Consider the following 21,063-nt stretch of genomic DNA (forward strand, 5'->3'; position numbering starts at 1 on the left):
GGGAAACATGTAAAATAACATGGGAAAACACCTGCTGGGTTTTTTTTAATCTACCTTTTACCTAAGTCAAGTAGTCAGAAGGGCCTTTGGTAAGGACTCTCTTGCTGTGACAGATGGCAGACAGATATTAGTAAAATAGGTAGTTTGTGACAAGGTGCAATTTTTTTTTTTTTGTTTAATTTAAACATGCCTGTTTCTGCAAGAAGATACATTTATACGGCACACACATCTGTGTGAAGTATATACATGTTTTCTAATGAAATAACAGAAAGATAGAAAGTTCCTCTGAATAGAAATGATCACAAATAATAAATTACAATTTTAGACTTCACAGTTATATTTAATCTCAGTTCTCAATCAACATTGGGAACTAATGTATCATAGTGGGTAATATTCAGGTTACAAAAACACTTGAAATATTGCTTTTGTTAGTTAAAGTACAAGGTACAAGTACAAGGTACTTTAACTAACAAAAGTTAAAGAGAGGATGGGTAAAAGGAACCTTGCTTGATTTATTACCATTGGAAGCTTTTTAAAAGCATTGTTCCAAACTTTGCTTATGTTTGGCTAGACTGCACGGCTGATCCTCAGTCCCGCGCTGACACGGGGCAGGTAGAGGGCGCCAGATTCGCAGTCAGCCCACAGGATCTGTTTAATTGGTGTCGACCTGGCTCCTCAGAGCAGTTAACGTCGGCAGCAAAAAAAAAAAAAAGAAAAATATTTGTTACTGCTTTAAACTGCTGCATGTTGGTTAGGTTCTTTTTTAAGGCTAAAAAACTCAGATAGTGAGTTTAACGTTCTCACAAGCAAATTTTATTTTTCTAAGGCTATCTCTTGTTGCCTTGACAAAAACCTTTAATCGTGTTTTCAACACAAGAGAATTATTATAAAAGTCAGGCAGGGAATGTGAAGACTGGATATCTGGGTTTGATGGCAATGAGTCCTCCCGGTTTACTGATGGGTGTTCAGTCGCTCAAATGAGCCAATTTTAAACGCTTCTGTGTTGATTTAAGAATTGAATGGCAGAGAACCTGACTCGTGGGCTTGGCGTTTGACATTTTTAAAGCATACTTAGGTAGATTGTAATTTACTATACATTAATCCATCGTTAGTGGCAACCAAGAATTATGCTGCTCAGCAGGTCTTAATGTCCTTTTTCATTAATGAAATTAGGAGCTAACCTCAACCAATTAGCAAAACAAAGAGACTGTTTAAATTAAAATGCTCAATTAGACTTAAATAGAATAAAAAAAATAGAAAGAAATACTGCCGTGTAATGGGAGAAAAACCCCCTCCTACACCTAAGCTGCAGCTCCAAGCACAGTACTTAAATAACTTCAGCTATTTCTCGATGCCTTCTGTGGGAAATCTTTATAATAAAAGCATGTTGTGTGGTGTGTTATAGAAACACTAGAGGTTGCCGGTTTTCAAGCTAGCCTTATACCTTTTCCAGTGATTCACCTCCCCCAATAAACTCTTTTAGTCCGGCTGATTTCTTGGAAATAAATTCTTCTGAGGAACCCCTAAAAAAATAAAGCAAAGCAATTTTTGCATAGCCGGGTATGACCAGCTCAGATGTCAAAATGTCAGATACCTGCAAAACAGGACCCCAGTTAACAGTCCATAAACTTAATATATAGGATCAGCATTATAGTGCAGAGGGTTAGTAATAGTTCAGTACATGGTAAGTATTAATGTATGTACTGATGACATGTCTGTGTATTGTATGGTAGAGGAATAATGACGTAATAATCACAATCGATTGAGTTGTATATTGCATATATTGCCATTTCATAGCACTGCATACTATACTATGCGATACCATTTACTACAGTATAGCATCAAATAACTGTTAGTATCTGTCTATTAAGCGATCCTATTTTCTTCATAGAGTGAAACACACAAAACGTCCAAAAGGGGAGGTGGCCTATAATGATTATAAGGGACACTGGTAAGATTTCTAGGGAACTGGTATCTCCTCCCATTGCCCCCTTCCCTACCACCCAACCAAACCAAAATTTATCATGATAGGTTCCAAAGTCCAGAGCCTATTTTTCTTTAAGAAATGTTTTCAAATGCCGTTAAATTATCAAGCCTAAAGCTTCCAATGAAATATTTTTCTGAAAAATGTTAAAGCATGCTAAAAGAATCACTAGATTTCCCTCGCTCTGCCCGGAAGTACCCTTTATATATCAATTCGTTTAAGGGATTTGGTGTCTTAAATGTTTCTGAAAAATATTTCAAATATTTTACCTGCATTTGAAATATTTTCTAAAAAAAAAAAATAAAATAAAATTAGAACATTGAATTTTCGGAGGGTTCCTTTTTCTTTCAAATATCGGGTAATTTGATATTTCAGTTTTCAAGAACTGAATAAAGGAGTCCTGCTTTGTACGGCTCCCAAGTTCAAGAGAGTAAGTGACCATAAACTGCAAGAAACAGTTTTATTGTCTCCAACCTCTGAAGGTCAGAAGAGGCATCTCTAGAAAGCCCCCAAAACAAATAAAACCGGACCCCGAACGCCTAATACTGAGGCATGAGGGTCAATATCAACAACTAACAATTAATAGAAGACGTCTTGAAGCAGTCTCTAAAAAGAGAACAGATGTGCTGTGAAGGCATCCAAACCTCTGCCCAGTGCGGGCTTTGCCAAACAGCTTAAGAACAATTGAAATTAGGTCATTGTTTTCTTTCTGCAGCTGGAATAATTTGGGTTATTAGTTAGATACTAGTATACCTATTCTGGAAAAAAAAAACCCGTAGAAAATGTAGCAAGAGAATTGTTAATTTGCTTCCAACAATTTTAATAGAGGAAGGATGTAATAACATGCCATGTGTGATAAATCATCTTTAGCTACTCCCCCAACGCTGAAGTCTCCCTGCCCTCTCTGATGGAGGGAGGAAGGCTGGCTTTAAGCCGGCTCAGCTCAGTGCAAGCCTAGCGCCAGTCTGGACTCTGCCAGCGAGCGATAGCAGCGTCGCAGCCCAGCACCCAGCATGGATGGGAAACCTCTCGCGCTGCTCGCCTTCCTGATGCTGACCCTTGCTTTCTCCGAGGGTAAGTGTGAGGTGATGGCTTGCTAACTGCGGCACAGGCGGGAAAGAGGCAGGCAGGCAGGGAGGGAGAAATAACCGGCTTCAGGTCAGGAGGACAGCGTGCAGCATCTCTCATTGCAGGACCGTGACTTTAGCAAACGCTTGATCAGGGCTTTTCCGCGCTTGCGGAGCAGGAAGCTTAACTTTCACTACATACATAGTGCGACGGAGCTAGCGGGCGGAGAGTTTTAGTTCGCTGCAGCATTTAAAAGCCCGAGAATTCTGGCTGTTACTTGCTGTATGGAAGCTGTAGGCTAGTTTCTTGTAATCTATAGATGTGCATACAATCGTTTTTACTGAACACGAAAGTAAAAAGTTCAATGAAAGACGAGGTTTTTTGTGCTTTTGGTTTCAGATGTGAAAAATATTTAAAGGCATGTGCGTCTGAATGCTGCCTGAAGAGTCTATGTTGGCAGTGGTTAAAATCTTGGTGGTGTATGTTTCATGAAAATGCACTATAGGAGGGCAATACCAACCAAGCGTGTCCTAAATGTTCTGCAAAGGGACGCGGTGTGCCAGCAGAGCATGAAAGCAAGCATCGCGCTTCTAATTCGGTGAACATGCCAGTTCCATTTAACGCAACTTTGCTTGCTGGGGAGCACAATCTGAAGTTAATATATGTGTAATTAAAAACAGCGGAGCCCCGGGCGCTTTATTGTTTCCCTCCTAAACTTAGACTATAATTCAGTTCGCAAGTCAGACGTGCAAAAAAAACCCCAAAAAAAAACAACATTGCAAAAGCAAACAACCAGACCTGCAATGCCCTTTCTCTGCCTTTTTTTTTTTTTTGCCAGCGATTTTTCTGGGCCCTGCAGCAATACACAGATAGTCACTTGGGAATGACACGATGCTTTCTTACCAGAGACAAGTTTAAAACTAAAGCTGTTTCTACCAAAAGCCGCGTGAGTTGCAGCTGGAAGGTTAAGGCCGAGATTCATCTATTTGATGAGGCCTTCGGATGCTAACCTTGTCAGCAAGTGGTCCCCTGGCAAGCAGTGCAAACGCGTTCAAGCTAGACTGAGTGTTTAACCTCCTGGGCTGTTAAAATCTAGTTAAGATGTTTTAATAAGAAAAGAGGGCCTGTTTGGGTCCAAAGAGCAGATGGAAACTTTGGCCGATCTGGCTTTTCATAATACTTGCGCTGTTCCTTCAAAGGGAAGTGTTTTGGTCACTCCTCTTGCCCTAGTCCTGGGGGGGGGGGGGCTCTCTTCCTGAGTCGTGCATGGTCTTCCTTTTGCATAGACCTTGGGAACGAATCAACGGGATGGTGACAATTATTTTTAAATGCGATTTCAATCAAAACCTCCGCCATGCAGGTGCGAATTGTAGATCGCTTAGAAAGACACCGGGCCCTCCTCAAAAAAAAAATGTTCACCTCTGCTGTGCAGGCTCACAGCACCTGCAGTCTTCTTCCTACAGTAGACCAAGTATTGTGAATTTTTTTTCTCCCTTTGTAGCTGAATGAAAAGAGCCCTCCCCCCCCCCCCTCCTCACCTGCATTTTAATGGGTGTCAACTTAAACTTTAATCTCCAGGTTTAATCTCCAAAACAGTCAAGCAACTGAAACCTGGGTGTCTCCTTTCATTCTACCCCCCTAGAAAAAAAAAAAAAAAGAGAGACAGAATGACTTGTTTGGGCTGTGTCTTCCAAATGCTGTTGGTGACTGCACCGAACATTTCCATGATAAAGGACAGAGAAAAGCAAACCACGACAGAAATGGATAGGAATGGATAATGACTTGAATACTGTAATATTCCGATTTTTGTTCAGAGTTGCGTTTTATGGCTATTTCCGGTTTAAGTCTGATATTGTGCAGTTCATCTGAAACTGATGTACTGAGTTGTAATTTTGCTTTAGTAATTCAGATATCATTCATTTATGACACAGTCTAAAGCATCAGAAAAACAAGCTAAACATTTAAAGAAGCAGTTTGGTACTGGTGCACCTTTTGCAATCTTTTCTTTGACATAAACATGTTTAACTGGCCATTTTGATACCTCCCTTTTCCAAAAAACAAAGCAAAACAAGGGGTTATTGGTCCAGTAACAAAACACACAGAAAATAGGTCAACAGATGGCTGACTTGTCCCAGCATCAGTTGGTCAGCAAATAATTACAAACTCAGAACAAAAAAACTAGAAACTACAGGAAACCCATGAAAAATATCAAACAGTATGGAAAGGCACCCTACCCCCCATAAAACCCTTTGTTCTATTGCAAAATTTACAGCTCGATTAATCGTGTCATCATGACTAGATAAAGACATGTCAACGGAACCAAAATGCCAAGAAAAGATGTAGGAATAACAGAACCCTCAGATAAACTTTCATTTTTAGCTTCCCAGTCATATCCTTTATTTAACCTATCATTAGGGCTTCCGATTTAGGTTTTAACTGATAAACCCCTATAAAGCACCCCAATGTGGGGAAAAATAAAAAGATATTTAAAAGATAAACACTGGAATCTCCCCACTTCCCCTAGAACTCTCTCACCTACTCTGAATCCTCCGCTTTGTTTTTGTAGCTAATGATTCCTCAGCTGCACAATTCTATGTATTTGATTCAGTCTGAGAAATTACCCAGCAATAGTACCTGCAACATGAAAATACCAATAAACAAAAAACATTAGTTTTTGGTACCCACAAAAAACACCAAATTAGCTGGAAAATAAACACCTAAATGTATAATTTATAAACACCAAAACTCACAAGCTCTGCATATAATACAGACTAGCTGATGCGTTCTATATAAAACATAGTCTTCAGGGTACGGTAATGTATTAGGCATTTTAAGAGAACACATACAATAAGGACGATACCTACAAGTTTACAAATCAAAGAAGAAACATTTAAATTGCTCACTTTTCCTTTTTACATAAAAACAATCTCACATGATTACAAAGACCAATGTGTACATTGGTGGCATTTTTTTTACTTCATTAATCTGTTAATACTTATGATTTTAATAATAAAACAATAAAAGCTAAAAAGTGTATAACAACACTAGTGGTTACAGCAGGGAGCTGCAAACCAGGGAAGCCAGGGTTCCAATCCCACTGCCACTTCTGTGACCTTGGGCAAGTCACTTCATTCTGTGTTGCCTCAGGTACAAACTTAGGGGTCATTTACTAAAGGGTTGCTCCCATTTTGTGTCTATGGGAAACATGCTTAGTAAATAGGTCCCTTAGACTGTGAGCCCTCTGGGGATAGGGAAATACCTACAGCACCTGAATGTAATCCATTATGAAGTGCCAAAAGGCAGAATACAAAGCCAAATAAAATAAATACAATTAAAATGCTTGCATGGGATTTTCTTCTGCAGTTTTAGGGAGAGCATCTTTTTTCACAATCGTGCCCTCTGTTAGCGTAGTACAATTGTGTAAACAAGGTTTGTTTTCAAGGATTTATTTTTTGATAGTCTAACCTCAAAATAGTACATACATTGCCTAGGAAACTGTTTTGCATATCTCTTTTTATTTTATTATTATGGATGTCAATAAATACCCAGATGTTTTTGTTTATTTTGTTCCAGAAGTAAGTTTTAAATTGCTCACTTTTCCTTTTACTTAAACACAAATCTCACATGATCACAGAGCCAACATGGACATTAGTGACATTTTTTAGTTCATCAACCTATTAATACTTGTGGTTTTAATAATAAACAAATAAGATGTAAAAACAATGTATAACAACAATATTTTGAACTCCCGAAAAGTAAAATGAACTGAAACAATCTCTACAGCCACAGAAGGGTAGAATCTCTATAAATGTACCCTTCCAATAACCTTAAATATCAGGGTGATTTTAAATCTATAGAAAAGTAAAACAAATATTTTAATATATATTCAACTATAATTACATAGTGGTTCTGCTAGATTTTCCTGAGGCAACAAATGATCTTTATGAAGTGAATTATACATGCAAACACAAATTTAGTTCATAAGCAAACAATTAAAAACAATTAAAAAAGCTTTATCTTTAACCAAAGTGCAGTGAAACTCCATAATCATAAATCCTTGGTAGTGAATTTACTCATAGGTGATGACCCTATGTTCTATAGGCTTTCTGACAGTCTGTGCTCATGGAAAATTGACTTTAGAAAATAGGATTTTGTTTTTTTTTGTGTGAACATTTCCTGAAGTCTCTCATCCCATGTGCTTCAGTTGAACAAAAGTCTTATTATCAGACTCTGCTTTTCAAAAGTTCCATCAATAGAGAACGGGAACAAATCCATTAATAAATAAAATTTGTTTGTGAAAAATGACTGGACAGCACAAGTTATTTTACTAGAAATGTAGCTTTGACTAAGACATTGTTGCTATTTCAAAGTCTAATGATATACCAAAAGGAAACAGGACCTGCAATACATAATTCTCATGCAGATTAATAATCACTGTGCACTGACACTACTCATCTAATAAAGTTCAGCTGAAGAGGTGTGTGTATGTATATTTGTAGATTGGTGTGCTGTGCACAAATCCATGTGTTCACAGTGAACAGCATGCAAATGTACCATCAAATGCAAACTTTACTTTTGGAATTAAGAATAGAAAAAAAAAGGTGGAAAACAAAAGGAGGTTGTAATATATTGTTTTAAAGTCATTATCTCTCCAAACTCCCCATTGCTAGACATATATTTTAATATGTAATTTAATATTTTAGAATTAGTCTGTGGATTCCTTGAACTGTAAAAGTAATCTCATATAGAAACAAGATAGGTAAAGCAAAGTTTTGGAAAAATTATGGTTTCTAAGACCGACATTCACATTTTGTTTTATAGATTGCTATAACCTATATAAAGTATAGATAAAGAAATGGCCATAGCATTTAATCTCTCTCTCTCTCTGTGTTCTGTCTCCTGTGTCTTTTGAAATGGAAATGCATATATCTGGTATTCTATATACACATAAATCTAAACATTTTGGAAGCTTGAATATTTTTATAGTCAATGATATTTTATTGTATGACAGTGTTGATCGAGCTATATTATAAAATTTGAGCAGAACTTGCAGGGACTGGTATATCCTCGCATTGTGCCAGTTTTGCATCTGTTTTCTTCCTAACAAAAATAACGGGAAGCTTTAATTTCAAAATCTGGCACAATTGTTGCAACAGAGCAAAACTGGTATCAACTCTACAGATGTTTTACAACAAGGTTCAAAGTCTGAAACATGAAACATTTGTCAATTATTTGAAATTAGTCATTAGAAAGTGGGATACAGTAACTCCTTGATAGTGCTTCTAACTCTAAATGCACAGTTTTAGAAAGGTGTCACTTTTATGCTTTATCCTAAGTTATCTAGCAAAAGTATTTTACTGCACAATTTATCACTGCAAGAGAGGTCACAATCTGAGAAATGTTTTATGACCATCTCGGAAGTACATGAAGCACAGACCTCCTTATTAATAATTGCTAGGATAAAGTACATCTAAATTATTAGGAAATTGATGGTATATTTTGAATAGTAAAATATTTGATGACTTTAATTATGAATAAATGTAGAGCCTTCATTATAGAAAAGCATGCAACTTTTAAGAAAGTCTTTCTGTTAACAAAAGGATAGAATCACACATTTACATCAATTCGTAAGCTAAAGCAGTGTTCCTGGGTAAAGAGACTTGGCTGAAAATGGTCTTCCCCTGCCTAGCTAAAAACACGTGCGGTCTTCCATAACATGCATGCTTGAGCCAGACTGTGAGAAGGCATTATTTAGCTTAGAAGAGAAAAATGGTGCATGGGCTATTTACTCCCGCCGGGCCACCTGACACACAGGAACAGGTGCACAGTATGTGGCTGCTTTTTGCACAGGTACTTTACACAAACTTCAAAAAAAGAATTCTCTTTGAAAATTATCATAAAGTACGCATGCTGAAAGTGACTACATACTTTATAAGCATTTGAGATATTTGATAATTATCTTCAAAATGTGTGCTGGCTGTAGCCAAATATTGAAGACAGGGCTCCTTCTTATGAAAATTGCAGATTTAGCCTGGTGTATGATGCCCACTGCTCCCTCTGTAATTTTCAATAAGTCACTTTCCTGATTTTGCAACATGGCTTGAGCACTGTATTGAGGGAAAACAGTTGTTGTTATTATTATAAGTGGCAGTATTCTGAGCAGAGAATTTAGAACATAAGAATTGCCATGCTAGGTCAGTCCGAGATCCATTGAGCCCAGCACACTGTCTCTGACAGTAGTCAATCCAGGTTGCATGTAACTACCAGATCCCATAAAGAAGTCTAATTCGTCTTACTCACTCCCAGGGATAGCAATAGCTATTAGGGGTGTGCATTCGGATTGACCGCATTAGTAAAACGCAACTCATATTTTTTTTTTACTTAAAAAATTGATTCGACATAAACGATTGGATTTCCCACATATCGAACATAGATATGTTCGATATGTGGGAAATCGCGATTGTTGAGCCAAAATAAAAATATAAACCCCCTCACCCTCCTTAATCCCCCCCCCCCCCCGACTTACCACAACTCCCTGGTGATGGAGCGAGGAGTGAGGACGCCATTTCTGCAATCCTTGGCGAGAAGCATGTGACGTCGGCGGCACGTCGAGTGACACCGGCGTCACGTGATTCCCGGCTCGTTCGCGCCGGACGGCTCGTTCGGCCCAAAAAGAACTTTTGGCCAGCTTGGGGGGGCCTCCTGACCCCCCCAAGCTGGCCAAAAGTTCTTTTTGGGCCGAACGAGCCGTCCGGCGCGAACGAGCCGGGAATCACGTGGCGCCGCGTCACTCAGACGCGACGTCACGTGATTCCCGGCAAGTTCGCGCCGGACGGCTCGTTCGGCGCGAACAAGCCGGGAATCACGTGACGCCGACGTCACGTGATTCCCGGCAAGTTCGCGCCGGACGGCTCGTTCGGCCCAAAAAGAACTTTTGGCCAGCTTGAGGGGGTCAGGAGGCCCCCCCAAGCTGGCCAAAAGTTCTTTTTGGGCCGAACGAGCCGTCCGGCGCGAACGAGCCGGGAATCACGTGACGCCGCGTCACTCGACGTGCCACCGACGTCACATGCTTCTCGCCAAGGATTGCAGAAATGACGTCCTCACTCCTCGCTCGATCACCAGGGAGTTGTGGTAAGTCTGGGGGGGGGGGATTAAGGAGGGTGAGGGGGTTTAATTTTTTTTTTTGCACATATGTACATATACCCAACTCATTGGATTTTTTTTATGTCCATATTGGCCGCAAGTGGGACCCCCTTTCGGACATAAAAAATATGAACATAAAATTTTGCTCTGCACATCCCTAATAGCTATCTTTAGTCTACCTGGCAAATAATATGTTATGAAGTTTTCCTCCAGGAACTTGTCCAAACTCATTTTAAACCCCGCTATACCCAGTCACCTTTATCAGGTCCTCTGGGGATAGATTCCACAGCTTGACAATGTGCTTAGTTAAAAAATACTTTCTATGATCTGATTTGAATCTGTTAGTGTCATTGAGTGCCCCCTTTGGTTCTAGTATTATTTGAAAGGGTGAATAGCCATCTTGTATTTATCTATTCCACCTCACTCATGGTTTTATAAGCTTCTATCATGTCCCATCTCAGCTGTATCTTTTGCACACTGAAGAGCCCTAGCCTGCCTAGCCTCTCATCACAGGAGAGATCTTCCATCTTCTTTATCATTTTTGTTGCCCTCCTCTGTACCTTTTCTAGTTCTCCTATGACTTCTTTGAGATGGGGCAATCAGAACTGCACACAACACAAAAGGTGAAGTCACATCATGGCTTGAAACAGAGGCAACATGATATTTTCTGTTTTATTATCCATTCACCATGCTCTGAGCAGAGGATTTCAATGTATTTGTCCACAAGGACTCCCAGGTCCTTTTCCTGGGTAGTAACTCCTAATATGGAGCCCAGCATTGTATATCTGTAGTTGGGATTATTTTTCCCTATGTGCATCACTCTGCATTTTTGCACATTACATTTCATCTGCCATTCAGTTGCCCAGTTTCCAAACCTTATAAAATCCTTCTAAAGTTCCTCATAATCCGCTACCATTTTAACAATTTTGAAAACTTTTCTCATCTGCAAACTTGATCACCTCGCACGTCAATCCCTTTTCCAGATCATTTGTGAATGTTTAAACAGCATGGGTCCCAGTATCAATCCCTGTGGTACTCAGAGATTGACACTGGGACCCTGTGGTACTCAGAGATTGACACTGGGACCCTGTGGTACTCAGGGATTGACACTGGGACCCTGTGGTACTCAGGGATTGATATTGGGATCATTTAATCCTACTCCTGTTTCCAGCCTTTTATCAAGTTACCAATCCACAATAGAAATTTCCTGATGAGTTTCTCATGGGAGAGAAATGTTGTCAAATGCGTTCTGAGAATCCAAATACATTGTATCAACCAGCTCATCTTTATCTACATGTTTACACTTTCAAGATATTGTAAATGATTGGTGAAATAAGACTTCCCCTTGCTAAAACCATGTTGACTCTTCTCCATTAAGCCATGTCTCTGTATATGGCGATGATTTTGTTTCTAAGAACATCTTCTGCCATTTTACTGAGCACCGATGTTAGATCACCAGTCTATAGTTTTCTGGATTACTCCTGGAGTTTATTTAAAAAATTGACATCACATTGGTTGTCAGGAATTGTAGCCCAAATACTACAAACAGGTTAACAATTTCAAGTTTTAGTTCCGGGGGGGGGGGGGGGGTGCTCTATCCGTCCTGGTGATTTGTTATTCTTTAGTTTCACAGTCTGATCTATTATATCCCCCATTGTCACAGGTCTTTGATTTTAGATGCTCAGAATCTAAACCATTAGAGAATGTTTCGGGTTTGGGTATTTTTCCAACATCCTCCTACATAAAGACCAAGACAAAGAATTCATTCACTTTTTCTACTATTTCCTTGTCCTCCCAGAATACTTCTTTCAACCCTCAATCATCTAGCAGCATAACTGACTTCCTCACAGGCCTATTGCTTTGAATGTAATTGAAAAAAGTTTAATTAGTTTGTGCCTCACTGGCGAGATTTTTCTCCAAGTATATCTTGGCCTATGTAACTACTGTTTCACATTTAATGTACCACTGTTTATGCTTTTGCCTATTTTCATCATTTGGATCTGCTTTCCATTTTTTGAAGAATAATTGTTAGCTTTAACTACCTACTTTTATCACCATTACACCACATTAGCAGTCATTTGGTCTTCCTTTGACCTCTTTTAATATAATTTATCTGGACTAAAATGGTGTTTTTAAACAATTTATATGCTTCATATAAACTTTTAACCTTTGCAACTGCTCCTTTTTATTTTTTATTCTAATTTCCTCAGTCTATCATAATCTCCTTTTTAAATTGTATATGCTACTATAGTAATGTTAGTTAATATCCGCCCTCTAATGATTATGTCAAATATGATTACATTATGATCACTATTTCTTAGCATCCCCACCACAGTAACCCTTTGTATCAAGCTGTACATTCCATTGAGGACTAGATCTAAAGTAGCTGCCCCTCTCATCAGTTCTTGGACCAGCTACTCCATGAAGCAGTCATTTATGGCATCTAGAAACTTAATGAGGTCCATATTCAAAAGCCATAACATCTAAATGGCTTACCTGGCTATATTCAGTGTTAGGGTTTGTGGGTATGTGGGCCCTGGGCCGAGATGAGAGATTGTACCACCCATGGGGAGGAGCCCCGTGAGCCTAACTGTCGGGAGGCGAGGTCTCAGCTGCTGGGTGCATAGAACAGCAGGTACTGGAGAGAGAGAAGAGAGAAGTAGAGGGACACTGCCCGCGGAGCGGGGACTGTATAAGGAAATTCACACAGGCACAGAGGTGGTCTGTGAAGTGGGGTATACCCAAAGAGGATTCCTCAGTATACGGCAATGGGCCACAGAGCGGGGTACATTGGTGAGAGTTCCTCAGTAGAGATGATACAGCAATGGTCCGCAGAGCGGGGTACACCGGGAAGGGTGCCTCAGTAGAGATGATACGGCAGTGGTCCGCAGAGTGGGGTATACCGAAGAGGGTTCCTCAGTAGAGATGATATGACAATGGTCCGCAGAGCAGGGTACACCAATGAGGGTTCCTCAGTAGAGATGCTATGGTAATGGTCCGCAAGCGGAGTATTCACCGAAGATGTGGCGATGGTTCCAAAGGAGGCCCCGGGGAACGGGGCAGGCAGCAGTCCTAGGCGCAAGGCCCTCTGAGGAGCAGATAGCCAGAGATGAGGAAAGGGCCCCGAGGAACGGGTACCTGGGACGTCTCACACCGAGGAAGCAGGAGCTGGAACGGGAAGTCTGTAGAGAGCGAAGCAGATTCAGCAATGAGGGAACTCATTGCCAAGTCGTAGGCAGACAGGGCCAGCTGGCTTAAGAGTCCATGAAGAATGATGTCATCGGGGGGGGGGGACGCCCCCAAGGTTCCCACCATGACGTGCATAAGACTGGCCTGAGAGCGCACGCACCTAAGGGACTCCAAGGGCAATATGGAGGTCGGCAGCGTCCACGCCATCCAGAAAGGCCCAAGAACAGGGGCAGGCAGGCAGGCTGGCGATAGTTGGAGACAGCAAGTCTACTCAGTGGAGTCAGCGCAGTGAGGCAAGAGGTGGGCAACAGTGGTCACAGCTGTCTGCGACCGGGCGTAACATTCAGCCTTTATCCAGCTAAATTCTAGCCAGCTAATAAGTTTGGCAGCTAGAATTTAGCCAGATATGTTAGGGGTGGTCCAGAGGCTTAACTGAGAGTTGGGTTAGTTGGCTAAGTTAATCAGCTAACTCCTATATTCAAAGTTAGCCAGATGATTTAGCTGGCTAACTCTGGTTGATTCAAACAGGTTTCCTAAAGTTAGCTGGCCTCCAAAGTTAGCCAGATAAGTTTATCTAGCTATCTTTCCTATCTACACTGTGTCTGACTATAAACCTCAACCTGTCTAGTATGTCCTGTTGAGACATTGACCCAATCCATATTGAGGAAAATTATTAAAATCTCCCATTATTATTGTGTTGCTAAATTTATTTGCCTTTTGAATTTCAGCAATCATTTCACAATCTATTTCTTCATTCTGGCCAGGTGGCTGGTAGTATATAATCACTGCTAGACTCTTACCCATCACACATAGAATTTCTATCCATAAGGATTGCACACTGCATTTTGTTTCCTGCATGATTTTCATCATGCTTGACTCTATGCCATCTTGTACATATAGTGCCACCTCTTCACCTATTTGATCTGCCCTAGCATGTCAATATAATTAATACTCTGGTATCATAGTTCCCATTTATTTTTATTATCCTTCTTCCACCACATCTGTATAATGCCATGCATTCTAACTTGCCAGTCTTACTGTTCAAGCTTCCGGCATTCACATACAGACATTTTTAAAGCATATTTTTATTTGTGCTTTCATTTCTCTTTGTATTCACAAGCTGCTTGTTAGCAAACAATAAGGACAGGTTAAAGTCATTCATTTCTGGATGCTCTTTCTCTGCATCTATCTGGGATACTTCAGGCTTAAACACAACCTCTCTACTGGGATATTCTAATGTCCCCATTTTGCAAGTATCTTTGGGAGATATATCCTTCTGAACCATGAGCTTCTGAGTGACTGTCGGCTTTCCCCTATGGTCTAGTTAAAAGATGCTCTATCTCCTTTTTAAATGTTAGCATCAGCAGCCTGGTTCCATTCTGGTTAAAGTTGAGACCATCCCATTGGAATAGGCATCCCCTTCCCCAGAATATTCCCCAGTTCTTAACAAATCTAAAATCCTCTTTTCTTCACCATCATCTAGTAATCTAATCACCCACTATAACGGCTGTCCTAACCTTTATTTCCTGAGCACACTTCCCTAGAGATTCATCCTCAGTGTGAGAGGATAAAGCATCACCTGGAAGGCAATTTCTAGCTACAATATCACTTTCTGCCACAACAAAATGCTGGTCTTCTACCAGGTGACCTTGCTCCTACAAGGCGGCACCAGGGCTGCTTGATTGGAGTTGGGATTCTCAACTTGATGGACTTCTCTATATATTTCTCTGTCTCAGCTCCTCCAGGTCTGCCACTCTGGTCTCCAGAGATCAGACTCATTCTCTGAGAACCAAGAGCTCTTTGCACTGGGTGCACATATACAACACCTCACCAACAGGTAGATCATCATATGTGAACAGTCGGTGAAAAAGGCTGGATAATCCTCAACTCACTGCTGGACTTCTGTCTGCATCTTAATTTTATTAAGTTGCAAAAGTTTTAATAGCTGATTATGGAATAGGTGTGTCTCTCAATTTAAGGGTTTATAAATTATTTGTTGTCTTTTAAAATATTAGGTCCTGATTTCCAAAAGCATTTACATGCGTAAAAATGGATTTTACATGTGAAAATACACTTTACCTGTGTAAGTGTGTTTTTGAAAATTTGTAAATATATGCTATTGAATTGTCCATAGGATTTAACTGCGTAGGTGCACTTTTCTTGAGTAAATGACTTGTGACAATTGTCATAATAGTAATTACATTTACACGTATAAAAATTACCCTGAGAGAGAGATTTGCAATAAATATCACAAATCCCGATTTGGGCATATCGCACAGCTTAATGCCAGGAAAAAAGGTGTAGTTATTTCCAGCATTAAAACGATAACATGTGTTATGCTAGCACACGCAATGTTAAATATTCCTTATTTTCATAAAGCCCACCCAAATTCCACCCCTTTGACTAAATTTTCAAAATATCCATACTAATTGTGGGATGCGAAAAATAATGCATGTGTTATGGTGTTATCGCAGGAGTTAGGCCCCTAACACCCGCAGTAATGCCTTAATGCATTTTGATGAATGACCCTGTAAGGTTTTTAAATTGATAACTAGGTCACATATTAGTTTGTGAATGATTACTAACAAGACTAAAATTAGTCAATCACTAAAAACAGGATTAATTGCATGTTGTTCAATATTGCTGACTCCTATTTTGTAGCTTTTCCTCCTAACTGTGAGGGGGAGTGCTTATCTAGTTAACAGAGAATGAGACTGCGGTTGGTGGGAAATGGGGAAAGTGTTACGCTCCTGCTTGCGGGCCTAGCCACAAGCAGGCGCTTACCTTTGCGGTAGGAGGCTGCCAACGCCCCGCCATGCGGCTGGTGCCACCCCTGGACTTTCCCATGTGGCTCGGAGGCCGCGCCGCAGCAGAGGGCTGCTTGAGTTCTTCCTTCGGCCCGGAGGCCGCCGCCATTGCTACCGATGACGTCCTGTGGCAGGAGCCACCATCATTCGACCTTGCGGCCTGGAGGCCACCATCGTGGTTCTCGGCGGCAGGAGCTGCCCGAGTCTTACCATGCAGCTGGTGAGCCGCAGACATACCTTGTCCCCTCTGGGGGAGGGGCTCTCATCCACAGCCTTGCTGGCGGCATGGAGTTGCCAAAGTCCCTGGGCCTGGTCATGGCCTGGAGGCCGCTCAGTAGCTCCACCCTCCATGGCAGGTGCCACTCCAAGCTTCTCTTCACGGCTCGAATGCCGCCTCCCACGTCAGGGTCTGCCTGTGGCCCTTCTCCTGCTGCTGTGCTTCAGTATCTGCAGCAGGGCCACTGTCCGTGGTCCTGCACTTCCAGCTTCCTTCCTTAGGTGCGGGGCCATGCCTCTCTCCTTGTTTTAAAGGGCTAGCAAGGGAGTGGTCCCTCTGGTTCCACCTGGTAACATCAGGTGGGTGATTCCTGTTTAGCCCTACAAAAGGGCTCAGTTGCCATTCCAACTTCGCCTTCGCAAGGGTGAAGTCCTCCTGAGGACTTCTCTGCCTTTGCTCCTGCTTGGCATTCCTTTGTTATTCGTGGGATCCCTCATCGTTTGTGACCCTGGTCTCTCCTGATGTTCCCTGTTCCAGTCCTGATGTTTCGTGATTCATCCTGTAGTTCCATGGTCCAGTCTGATGTCTTGATGTCCGTCTTGTCCAGCATCTTCAAGCTCCACTATGATCCACCCCAGCGTGGTCTGCGACCAGCCTGGCTGGATTGAGTAGGGAACGCTGCAGCCCAGTGGTCCGCGACCACCCCCACTAGGGTGTGTAGGGCACTGGTGGGTCTTCTCCATCCATCGGGGCCGAGGATCTCCATGTTCCTTCCTGCCATCTCTAGGATCTGGAGTCTTTGTGATGTCCTGCTTCGCTCGCCCCGGATGCCCTTCGTTGGGAGTCCTGGGAGCCTGTTCTGGATGTCCTGGATTTTCACCTTGGAGAACCTGACTTTTAAACATTCCTCCGATGTCTTGGACTCTGGCTTTGCCTAGCTTCCGGCGGATTGTGCTCAGTGGATAGCCCGAGGGCTTTCCTGGCCACTGGGGCCTCTTTTCTGGCTGAGTGAGTTAGCGTGCTAGCTGGATTCCACTCCATCCTGAGTTTTATTGATGATTTTAGCTTGCCATGCCTTGCCTTGCCTTGCCAGAGGCCTTGTCTTCATCTGATCCAGAGTCCTCATCTTTGTCTGCAATTTCATCAGAGTCTTCATCTTCTGCTCCAGTGTCTTCGTCCACCCTTGCCTCATGTCCGGCCTGCCACCTCTGCTGTTACCGAGCAGCAGGTCCGAAAGGGCTTGGAGTGGTCGGAGGACTACTCAGAGGCCAACCTTGCATGGTTGGCCTCACCGAGGTTGTGCAGGTCAGCAGAGGTCTGGTCTTCACTCTACTCCCAGATGAGGCTCTGTCTCACTGCAAGGGCACACACCACTCGTTCCGCAATGGAGAGTGCCCCCTAGCACTCCCTCCCATCGCATTGCAACAGAAAGGGGATGGGAAACAAAATATTGCTAGTTGCTGAGAAACCATTACTCACAACTTTTCAGATCAAATTAAGTGACCTTTTGCAAACTCACAATTCTCATACTTAGAAATATTGGCATATACAAGCTCATCAAATAAACCTAACATCTATTATCTGTAAACTCTCACAATTCTTTACACTGGCAAACAAATACTAGCCTTAAAAATTAACACACAATGAACACAGACAGTAATAGTTTAACCCTTTAAGATTTGTTTTTTTTAAAGATGTTAAGTGTTCTTTCCCAACAAGTCCAACTTTCTACCAGCAGATGAAGGTTCTGCCTTTAGCACTCTCTCTGGACTGCAAAATGCCTTGCAAAGTAATTGTGGGGGTAAAGAAATAATAACAGCAATATATACTTAATGCAGTATTACAGGATTTAAGACTATGAACTCATTTATAAAATATTTGCATCAGATTTATAAAAAAAAGTATATTCCCACTATTTTCAATGGGAAAAGGATTAGTATAAAAAAATATTAAATGAGCCAATGAGATCCCTATTCCAGTTTTCTCTCATAATCTTAGTACAGTGTTTTTGGAAAATAGAGCCCTGGTGATTGATTTGCTTTTCAAATTTAAAGGACAATATTGTATGTTGCACCTTATTTTGGTCATGTTGATACTGCATCTGGATTTTGGGGAAGCAGGAACATGGGTGTGTAGTGAGTGGGATGTGGGTTTTAAATTTCTGTAGAGCAGCTGCAAGCGTTTTTGACTTGAGCTTCTCTGTGTCTGAAGATTGAGGAGATCATGCTAACCATGTTTCTTTTTCTGGACATTAATGTTTCCCTGTGTAAGGAAAGAGGTAGTACTAAGGTCCTAGGGATCCTCCCTGAGCTAAATTCTTTCTCTCTCTTTTGCTCTTCTCCTGTTTCCTCTCCTGCCTTCTATAATTTGTAAACAGGTAGCACATTTCCTAAAGAACCTAATCCCTGACCTGTAAAAATATTCTCTGCTATGAAAGGTCTCTTCCCTTTCAAACAGCACAGAGCTTCTCTTTACTTATAAGGTTTAAATAATAAGAATTTGCCTTCAAAATTCAGGCCAAGAGAAAAAAATCTCACAAACAACTGCAAGATTTGTCACTTTTATGTTTTGCATTAACACTGATTACTTTTAATTGAAATAAATTAAAATAAGCCTTCCATGTTGGAAAGATACTCTGTGCAAAATAACATTCTCTGGAGATGTTTCTGATTTCAGAAAGGAAAAAAAAATGAACCTGATTTTTGAGTGCAGAAGCAAAGGAAGTGAGAGAAAAGTTATTCTTAGTAAGGGAGCTGTGTTAAATGTAAAAGCAGCTGTGTTGTGTAATAAGAATATTTTATATGAAATACTTCAGCAGACAGTATTATGTTAAATCAGATCTATTATTTGTTCTATGTGGTCTTGGTTTCAGATCTTCACTTTATGAGGTTCAGTATGTTTAACAGAAGGATAGCATCTATTTTGTGGAGCGCTTTAATAAATATCATCCATGATTCTTTTTACCATTTTGAAAGGAATGACTGTGTATCCTTGTCTCCAACAATAGAAGCCCTTATTGCATTGAGAGGCAGGATGTTTGATGGGCTGTGCCAGCTACTGAGGGGAGAGGCTGAAGAGTAACTGGAGCTCTGTCCCTGAGGAGTCTGTGGCTGGGCTTTTGTGCCCCATCGCCTCCTCGCCTCTGTCCTCTTCATTGATTTGAGCTTAGCACCAAGAGCCACAATAAATCCATCACTTAGAGACTCTTAGCAGAGTGTTGCAGTCTCTGTAACACATGTGCTTAAAAGAAGATCAATGTCCCTGAAGAGAAGACTTCATTCAATAGCCTACACTTTAAACACTTTTACTGTTGGGCATGTTTAGAAGAACTCCACAAGGACCCAGTAAACCAAACTAAATGGGAATGCACAGACACATGAATGATTAGAAAATAAAGTAGTATTGTTGCTATGCAAGTCAATTTAAAACTAGTTTTTTGCACCGGCCTGACAAAGGGAGTATAGTTCTCTAAAGCTAGTCATGAATGTTTCATATTGGTCCATTAAAAAGATGTCACCTAAATCTTGTATGCTGATCTTTATTTTTCCATATTTCAAAAGTATGCATGTAAATTCACATGCAAAAAAGGTACACCTGCTCCTGTGCATAAATCTACTCATATATTTTATTTATTTATTTTCAGTGTTTTTATATACAGTCGTTCCAAAATAAGATCAAATCGGTTTACAAAACCAGCATTCATATTCTTGGTCAACAATCACATTCTGTGCCAGCATTCATAATCTAGGTCAACACCACAGCAGATATATGTTCTAGTTCATATTCGTACATATTCTTGGTCAGCACGACAGCAGATATATAGTCTACTTCATATTCATACGTTTTCTAAGTCAACATAACAGTAAATGCAGATTCTAGTTCTACTACCTATGCACTTTACATCGTTCATTATTTATTGATCTCTGGTCTTGACGTTGAAGTTTTCAGTATATTGGTATTTTATGTTAAATTGTAAGCTTTTCTAAAGAGCCATGTTTTCAGTTCATGTTTGAAATTCTTTCTTTCTGTTATCTGGCGTAATGTCTCTGGAAGGGAGGTCCACAACTTGGGGCCTGCTATGGAAGACATTCGGTCTCTTATTTGCGTTAGGTGTGTGTGTTAGGCACCGTTGGAAGTCCTTTGTTTTGTGATGTTAGGGTCCTCTGTGGTGAGTAATGTTGAAGTGTCACTCCTAATAAACATGTGTTAGTATTGTTCATAATATTGAAAATTAGAGTTAATACTTTATAATGAATTCTGGACTGTACAGGAAGCCAGTGCAGTGCCATCAGCGAGGGGGTGATGAGGTCAAATTTCCTTGTCCCTAGTAATAGTCTAGCAGAGGCATTTTGGAGTAACCGTAGTGGTTTTAGTAGGCTTGAAGATAGGCTGAGTAATAGGGAGTTGCAGTAGACTAAGTTTGAAAATATTACTGTTTGTAAGACAGTGCGGAAATCCCGTATTGTTAGTAGAGGTTTCAGCTTGTGTAATATTCTCAGCTTGGAGTATTTTGAAGTTCTCTGGCATTTTCCATGTTTTCCACATCCTGTGATGATTTCAATGAAGTGGATTGGCTCCATTTTATGATTATGTATGTTTAGGGCTGCAATTAAAATTGTACTTCAGGTGCACAGAAAGGGGCAGGCTCCTTTGTC

The 21,063-nt window shown here is 40.9% G+C and overlaps 1 protein-coding gene across 2 annotated transcripts in view; it reads left to right on the plus strand.

The window, feature by feature from the left end:
* The first annotated feature begins 2,887 nt into the window (after positions 1–2,887).
* The window catches only part of CXCL12 (C-X-C motif chemokine ligand 12), a 178,484-nt gene continuing 160,308 nt past the window's right edge, over positions 2,888–21,063 (plus strand). Inside the window, exon 1 of one of the 2 annotated variants that reach the window (XM_029609615.1) lies at positions 2,888–3,058. In XM_029609615.1, the coding sequence (XP_029465475.1) occupies positions 2,998–3,058 (61 nt within the window). In that variant the 5' untranslated portion in view covers positions 2,888–2,997. The remainder of the gene's footprint in view (positions 3,059–21,063) is intronic. The other variant, XM_029609616.1, reaches the window with a different exon arrangement.

The sequence above is a fragment of the Rhinatrema bivittatum genome, chromosome 7 (assembly GCF_901001135.1).
Source record: "Rhinatrema bivittatum chromosome 7, aRhiBiv1.1, whole genome shotgun sequence".
NCBI lineage: Eukaryota > Metazoa > Chordata > Amphibia > Gymnophiona > Rhinatrematidae > Rhinatrema > Rhinatrema bivittatum.